Genomic DNA, 8,725 nt, shown 5'->3' on the forward strand with positions numbered 1-8,725 from the left:
CAAAGGTCCCTCCGTTAGATTTTCTCCCTTAAAGTCATGGATTTTCATGTGCATCCTTCTTCCAGCTCAGACTTAGGTAGAAATCTTTCACTTACTTTACATCTGCAGAAAAATATTATCACCTTGTCTGGCCCAGATATCCCTTTTTGCCCCCAACTCTGTTTTAGATCAGAATTTATTCTGGAATCCACCTGCCTCTTCAATGTGACAAGTGCCCCACCACCCCTGTTATCAGCCCAGTTTGCATGGCTTGTCTGATGAGTCTGAACTCAGGTACTTGGTTCCTTTCTAAGTTCTCTTCAGGGTAGTCATCCATCGTGGGGTTTATTCCTACCAGCTCTGTTCTTTCTGTTGCCTCTTGCCCTATCATGATCCTTGAGGCCTGTCTTTGAGGTTTCCCCATGCTCTCCAGCCAACTCACCCTCAGTTCTCTCACTTATCACTAACCCCACATCTTCACGAACAGCCTTTAAAGCACTGTATAACTTACCTTTACTGACCCTTTAGGTTTAAACTAAGGGTTCCTTCCCCCATGGCAGCAGTCACCATATACTCTCACATCTTGCTTAGATATACAACAGAGTTAACAACTACTAACTCTGAATTTTTTTCGCAGTCACCCCACAAAACATTCAAAAATAATTAGATGCCACATTCACATTTTGTCATGTCCATCTTTCTCAGCCCTACCTGTAATCTGTGACTATCTCACCCACAATCACTTTGGAGAGAGATTTTTTACCATCAACATCAAATCTAATAAAGCACTGCATTTATAACTACTATATATCAGTGATGACAACGAGGATGATACTACGCTGGATGGAGTTTTGGAAGGACCTCTTTGGGGAATAAGGGACCTAACAAGTGCTCTTTTTAAGGGAAACACAGAGGAGCCCGCCATACATTGCAGATTTGAAAGCAGACTGCATTATAGACTTAAGTCATTCTGACGTTTTCAAAGCAGCAGATCTAAAGAAATTTACATTTGCAAAAGATGGTGATTTCAATGTTTTAATTTTACACCCAATCATCAAAAATAATGAGGGTTCTACAACTAAACCTAAAATTTCTCCCTACATAGAAATGCCACCACCAAGCTTGAAGATGCATGAATGCACTCACTTTCCAAAGGCACAGTGGAATTAGACACATCACATGTCAGTAGTTTGGCCTTAGATTTTAAAAGGTGTAACATACCTCTTGCTGAAAGGCCTCACACGTATTGCCACTGTCACTTGACTGTTCTCTACTTTTAAGGGGTCTGTTTCTATCGAGGTGTTCCGACCTGTTGTTTCCTCTTCAAGAAGGAGTGTATTTTCTTGTGACCTTTCCTTTTCATTTGCTAGAAGAGAACTTCTTGGCTTTTGTTTAACTTGGAGGCTAGGCACCCTATTTTTCAGTATCGATGCAGCTGGGCTCGAAAGCTGTGGCGTGCCACACTTTGGTGTCCATTTGTGTCCTACAATGTACTTTGTAGGTGTTCTTTTTTCTAAGCTTCCAAATTTATTTGAATTTTTTGCTATATCCTTCCCAATACTTCTATGATGCAAGTTTCCTGTTCCTGGCACTTTGATGTTCAACTTGCTCTGAAGAGGCTTTGTTGCCAAGTGTCCGGATGGAACAACTTTAGTCTGACTCTGGCAATCAGTGGGTGCTCTATTACTTAAGTATTGAAGTGTGACATGTTCATTTGCCTCAAGGAGGGCAGAAAACGTTTCTTTGTGTTTTTCATCAGCCATCATTTCAATGTCTTTTCGGTCTTTGGCTAAAGGTCCAAAAGATGCAACGGAAGAGTCTTTACCATTATTTACAATTGTTACCTTTCTCCTCATTTCCAGGGAAGCACAATCATTTTCTGTTGGGCTTCCCACATTCTGTGTTGTTTTCCACTTTTTCACACAATCTGTTTGAGCTGTTTTCCACTTTTCCACAGATTCTGTTTGAGCTGTTTTCCACTTTTCCACAGATTCTGTTTTAGCACGACGTTGTAACGTAAGACGTGTTTCTGCAGTTTTTTCAGTTGAGTCCCCCAACTCACTGCCACGCAAAGATGATTCTTTGTTCCTTGTAACTCTTCTCTGAAGTGCCAATCTACCAGCAGGGTCAGGGGTAAGAGGTACCTCTCCTGTTTTTTTACAGGCAGAAATCACATAAGTACTATTTATGTCTCTGATTTTATTTGCAGATCTCAATAATGGATCATCATTTTCACATTCTGACATACCCGAATTCAAATGCAGCTTACGTCTGCTACTATGGGTGAGGACATTCAGTGATGAACTCTTTTGGGAAGAAGGTATACCAAGGATATCCCTGTTATTTCTATTATGTGCGGTGTATACTGACATTGTCGCAGCAAGTTGTTTTAAAAAAGAATGTTGGTGAAGAACCGAAGCTCTTCTTTAGACGTTCATTTGACTTCCAGCCATATCTTATGTATCAGTTTCCAATTATCTGCTAAACTGTAAAAAAAAAAAAAAAAATTATATTGTAAGACACTCAACAGGCATTAAAAAATATGAGAACCTTCCATTGTGAAAGTAACTTCCCAGAGAAATGAATACGTTAGAATAAACCACAATCTCCTCCTCAGATACTGTTCCCAAGCAGCTTCAGACAAATCTCTGCCTTCAAAGAGCTTATAATAATTATGCAACAAATATTTACTGAGTCCCTATTATGTGCCAGGCCCTCTGATAGATACTATGGATTTCAAAGACAAGACCCTGTTCCCATTTTCTTAGTCTAGAAGGAATACACAGATTTCCATTATATCAGGACGAAGAGGCCAAGTGACTTAAAAGATATAAACAGTGCATGTCAAAGAAGATATTCGAATGGCCAATAAGCACATAAGAAGATGCTCAACATCACTAATCATTAGGGAAATGCAAATCAAAACTACAGTGAGATACCACATCACACCCATTACGATGGCTACTAACAAAAAAGCAAGTATTGGCGAGGACGTGGAGAAATTGGTACCCTTGAGCACTACTGGCGGAAAATATATGGAAGTTCCTCAAAAACACTAAAAATAGAATTACCATATGACCTAGAAATTCTACTTCTGGATTATCTAACCAAAAGAATTAAAAGCAGGGTCTTTTTTTTTTTTAAAGATTTTATTTATTTATTTGAGAGAGAGAGACTGAGAGAGAGAGAGCATGAAAGGGGGGAGGGTCGGAGGGAGAAGCAGACTCCCTGCCGAGCAGGGAGCCTGATGCGGGACTCGATCCAGGGACTCCAGGATCATGACCTGAGCCGAAGGCAGTCGCTTAACCGACTGAGCCACCCAGGCGCCCTAAAAGCAGGGTCTTGAAGAGACCATTGTACGCTCATGTTCATAGCAGCATTATTCGCTATAGCTAAAACATGGAAGCAACCCAAGTGTCCGTGGACTGATGAATGGCTTACCAAAATGTGGTATTTACATACCATGAAATATTATGCAGCCTTATAAAGAAATTCTGCAATATGCTACAACATGGATGAATCTTGAAGACATAATGCTAAGTGAAATAAGTCAGTCACAAAAAGACAAATATTGTATGATTCCACTCATATGAGGTACTTGGAGTAGTTAAAATCATAAAGACAGAAAGTATAATGGTGGTTGCCAGGGGCTGAGGCCAGGGGAAAATGAGGAGTTATTGTTTAATAAGTACAGAGTTTCAGATTTACAAGATGACAAAGGATTATGGGGATGGATGGTAGTAATGTCTGCACAACAATGTGAATGTATTTAAGGATATACACTTTAAAATGTATATGTAAAAACAGATAAGATAATACATGTTATGTATATTTTAACACAGTAAGGAAAAGAGGGGGAGGAAGGGCGGGGAGGAGGAATGTGCATGTCAGCAAAGATTTTTATTTAGTACTCCCTGTTTGCAGATTAGGAGAGGGACTAACAGAAACCCTGGCACCTAAATCAAAGACTGGATAAAGCATTTGGTAATACCTGTTGAATGTATGTTAAATACAGGAATGCCTCATGGAGATTAGTTTGAGAGGGGTCACAAAACAGAGTATTCCCAAATAAATACCATAGACAATAACTACAATAAGTAAATTAATTGCTTCTGTTGAGAAAAATTATGCAAGATTAGATAAGTAGACAGCTTGCCCTCTAGCAGTTAGACAACAAAGTAGACAGGTGTGTATATAAATATGTCAACAATATCTATCCAGCATTAATGGTTTAAAAGAAAAAGAACAGCAGTGACAGCTAAAAGGTCTGGCTTCTAGTCAACTCTGCACCAAACTGGTAATATTGATGTAAACAAGTCTTTAAATTTGCATGCCTGGTTCTAACTTGTAAAATGACACTTGCTCAAACTATTCCATAGATACTGCTATGCAGGAATGTAATAGAAGTTAACTTTTAAGTAATTTAAAGTTCTAAATAAGTAATAATCATTACCACCACCACCCCCAAAAAAAGAAAAAAAAAATCGTCAGGATATAAGCACCTGCCCTCAACCTTTTAACTAAAAATATAGAATGTTCCCATTACGGAAATAAATTTAAAGGCAAGAAAAGATTCTGGAAATTCTACCGCAGCTAAAAACTATTTGCTACTTACACAAATAGATAGGGCTTTTTGTTTGGGAAGTTTCGCTACCGGAGTTTAAAGAGGAGTGAAATGAATAGAAAGAAGGAAATTAAGTCACAACCAGAACCAAAAGATCCCCGTGGATGGGTTCTCAGCTAGTCACTCCGAGGGCTGGGACGGCGAGTGTACCTCTTAATGCCAAACGACTGGGCGAGCCTTTCAGTGGGTGAGGCTGAGGGCCGAGGGGCCCTGAAGTCCAGCTGCCCAGTCCCCGCAGAGGCGCCGCCCGCGCGCGTTCTCCGGGGACCCCTTCGCCGCCAACCGGGATTTCGGGGCCGGTGGGGGACCCCGCGCTAAGGCCTCCGCTCGCACCTCAGCGGTCGCCGGTAAAAAAGCCGCCCGCACGCCCCCACAGCACAGATTCTTCGCCCCTCTGCAGGGTTCCCCACTCTCGAAGACCTCCTGGAAGATGCCCACACCACTCACAACCTCCACCGCCGGCTCCCTCTGAGGCCGCAATTTGAATGGGCGCCCTGCTTTCTGATTGGCTGCTGGACGCCGCGTCGAGCGCCGCGCCCTCGCCTCCTCCCGCCCCCAGGAAGTGCCGGTCATTGGGTAGCAAAGATTCTAAACCCCAGACCCGCCCCGCATCTCCTAGGCAACGGGGCCCGCCCCTCCCCGGGATCCGCTAAGTCGTGGAGCTTGGGCCCTTTTAAATCCGACCCTTGGAAGGGGCTGGATTCTGAGTCGGAACAGAGCAGCCGCTAAGATGAATTTTTATTTTTATTTTTTTAAAGATTTTATTTATTTATTTATTTATTTATTTATTTGTTTGTTTGTTTGTTTGACAGAGCCAGAGATAGCGAGAGCAGGAACACAAGCAGCGGGAGTGGGAGAGGGAGAGCAGGCTTCCCGCGGAGCAGGGAGCGTGATATGGGACTGGATCCCAGGACCCTGGGATCGTGACCCTCTGAGCCCAAGGCAGACGCTTAACGACGGAGCCACTCAGACGCCCCGCTAAGATGAATTTTAAATAAGAAGAGTGTCAGTGACACTTTTGTCAATCCTCAGTCTAAAAAAAATCATGGTGTACCCACCTTACAATGAAGTTATAAAAATGGCTATTTGTCCTCAAGCTAAGCATAATAATTAACGCGATTCTAGTATTTCCTATGCAAAGCGTGGAGATAGAAAGTGTACTGAATGTCGTACATGGAGTTTTTTCATTTAATCCTAAAAATTTTATGAGGCAAATATTAATATTATCCCCAGTTTCCAGATGAAGTTTAGAGCTAAACTTGTGAAAAAGCAACCAGCAAGTGGTATAACTAGAATTCCGAAGCCACTGTCATAAGATTACTCAGTTTCAATATATATTCCAATAAGATTTTGAAACGCAAAAATACATTCTGAAATATAACGAGATCAATGAGAGACTCTAGTCAAACATGTTATAAGGCAAAAGTATTTTTATTTTAATTTTTTCTTTTTAATTTTTTAATTTTTTTGAGCAACAGTATTTTTTAAAATTTTTTAAAGATTTTATTTGTCAGAGAGAGAGAGAGCGCACAAGGCGGGGGCGGGGGGGGGGGGAAGCGACAGGCAGAGGGAGAAGCAGGCTCCCCACTGAGCAAGAAGCCCGATGTGGGACTTGATTCCAGGACCCTGGGATCATGACCTGAGCTGAAAGCAGATGCTTCACGGACTGAGCCACCCAGGTGGCCCAAGCAACAGTATTTTTTAAAGGGCAAAAAGGGCAGGTAATGGTAATGTATTCAATGGGATAGAAGGGAAACCAGAAGTGGCTCCAACTATATAGAAAAACTGAATGGATGATAAAGGACTTATTCTAAAACTCACTCTAAAAATCATTCTAAAATTAACGAAGATTAAGTTATAGAGAAACCATCAGAAAAAAGAATATATTTATCAGATCTACGGGAAAATAGTCATTCAGTTTATAAGCAAAAGATATGGCAAAGGGAAAGACTGACAATCTCAAATACATAAAAATTTTAAACATGTATAATTGGAAGTAATAATGAAATGATAAAATATAAGCTAACAAGAAAAATATATTATGACAGATGCAAACATTTATTTCAATTTTACAAAGAAAATAAGTTTATAAGTAGAATAAGAAAATAAACAATATAAAAATGGGCAATGGGGGGCGCCTGGGTGGCTCAGTCGTCAAGCGTCTGCCTTCGGCTCAGGTCATGATCCCGGGGTCCTGGGATCAAGTCCCGCATCGGGCTCCCTGCTCGGCAGGAAGCCTGCTTCTCCCTCTCCCACTCCCCCCTTCTTGTGTTCCTGCTCTCACCATCTCTCTCTCTGTCAAATAAATAAAATCTTTTTATTTTATTTTATTTATTAAATAAAATCTTTTTTAAATTTTATTTATTAAATAAAATCTTTTTTAATTTTATTAAATAAAATCTTTTTTTAATTTTATTTATTAAATAAAATCTTTTTTTTTAATTTTATTTATTTATTTGACAGAGAGAGAGATGGTGAGAGCAGGAACACAAGAAGGGGGGAGTGGGAGAGGGAGAAGCAGGCTTCCTGCTGAGCAGGGAGCCCGATGCGGGGCTCGATTCCAGGACCCCAGGATCATGACCTGAGCCGAAGGCAGACGCTTGACGACTGAGCCACCCAGGCGCCCCTAAATAAAATCTTTTTTTTTTAAAAAATGGGCAATGGTATTTCACACACAAAAGAATCAACCTACACACAAAAATAATTCATTTAAAAATAGAATGTAAACACCCAATCATTAAAAGCAAGTGTAAAAAAAATAGGTACAAGTAAATAAAATGTTTTTTACATTTCAGTGCTGGTGATTTTGCATCAAAATTAAATGTATAGGGGCATCTGGCTGGCTCAGTTGGTAAAGCATGCAACTCCTGACCTCAGGGTCATGAGTTCGAGCCCCACGTTGGGTAGTTGGGTATAGAGATTACTTTAAAAAATAATACAATCTACAGGCACCTGGGTGACTCAGTCAGTTAAGCATTTGCCTTCAGCTCAGGTCATGTTCCCAGAGTCCTGGGATGGAGCCCCAGGGCAGGCTCCCTGTCAGGGAGTCTGCTTCTCCTTCTGCCCCTCCCCTTGCTTGTGCTGTCCTCTCTCTCTCAAATAAATGAAATCTTAACAAATAATAATAAAATCTTTTTTTTTTTTTTTTAGCTTTTGGGCAGGGGGGAGAGGCAGATGGAGAGAGAGAATGTTTAGCAGGCTCCATGCCCAGTGCAGAGCCCAGTTCGGGGTTCTATCTCACAACCCTAAGATCATAACCTGAGCCAAAATCACCAGTCAAGCGCTTAACTGACCGAGCCACTCAGGCACCCCAAAAATAAAATCTTAAAAAAAATTTAGAAGTATACATTTCTAGTGACAGAAATTGGTATGCTTCTTGAAGGCAGGGACCATATCTGTTCACAGTGTATCCCTAGTGCTTAATATAAAGCTTGATACATAGTAGATGCTTAATAAATATCTGTTGTGTAAATCACAAATCCTTCTAGAAAGCAACATGATAAGGTGTTAAAAGAACCATAAAGATATTCATACTCTTTGACCTAGTAACTGTTCTACAAAAATTTATTATAAGAAAATATTTCAGGGGTGCCTGGGTGACTCAGTCATTAAGTGTCTGCCTTCAGCTTAGGTCATGGTCCCGGGGTCCTGGGATCGAGCCCTGCATCGGGCTCCCTGCTCAGCAAAGAGCCTGCTTCTCCCTCTCCCACTCCCCCTGCTTGTGTTCCCTCTCTCCCTGTCTCTCTCTCTCTGTTAAATAAATAAATAAATAAATAAATAAATAAATAAATAAATAAATAAATAAATTTTTTAGCATTTTTTATTTTGTTATGTTAATCACCATACATTACATCATTAGTTTTTGACGTAGTGTTCTATGATTCATTGTTTGCGTATAATACCCAGTGCTCCATTCAGTACGTGCCCTCTTTAATACCCATCACCAGGTTAACCCATCCCCCCACCCCTCTCCCCTCTAGAACCCTCAGTTTGTTTCTCAGAATCCATAGTCTCTCCTGGTTCATCTCCCCCTCCAATTTCCCCCCCTTCATTTTTCCCTTCCTACTATATATATATATATATTTTTTTAACATATAATGTATTATTTGTTTCAGAGGTACA

General features: G+C 40.7%; 1 protein-coding gene across 3 annotated transcripts in view; it reads right to left on the reverse strand.

Annotated features, from left to right (window-relative positions):
• The window catches only part of KIF14 (kinesin family member 14), a 58,136-nt gene extending 53,047 nt beyond the window's left edge, over nucleotides 1-5,089 (reverse strand). Inside the window, exons 1-2 of one of the 3 annotated variants that reach the window (XM_081824961.1) lie at nucleotides 4,754-5,089; nucleotides 1,201-2,465 (exon numbers count right to left, since the gene is read on the reverse strand). In XM_081824961.1, the coding sequence (XP_081681087.1) occupies nucleotides 1,201-2,351 (1,151 nt within the window). In that variant the 5' untranslated portion in view covers nucleotides 2,352-2,465; nucleotides 4,754-5,089. The other 2 variants (XM_081824963.1, XM_081824962.1) reach the window with 2 other exon arrangements.
• Nucleotides 5,090-8,725: the final 3,636 nt, after the last annotated feature.

Source organism: Leptonychotes weddellii, chromosome 6 (assembly GCF_054177405.1).
Source record: "Leptonychotes weddellii isolate Sample4059 chromosome 6, ASM5417740v2, whole genome shotgun sequence".
NCBI lineage: Eukaryota > Metazoa > Chordata > Mammalia > Carnivora > Phocidae > Leptonychotes > Leptonychotes weddellii.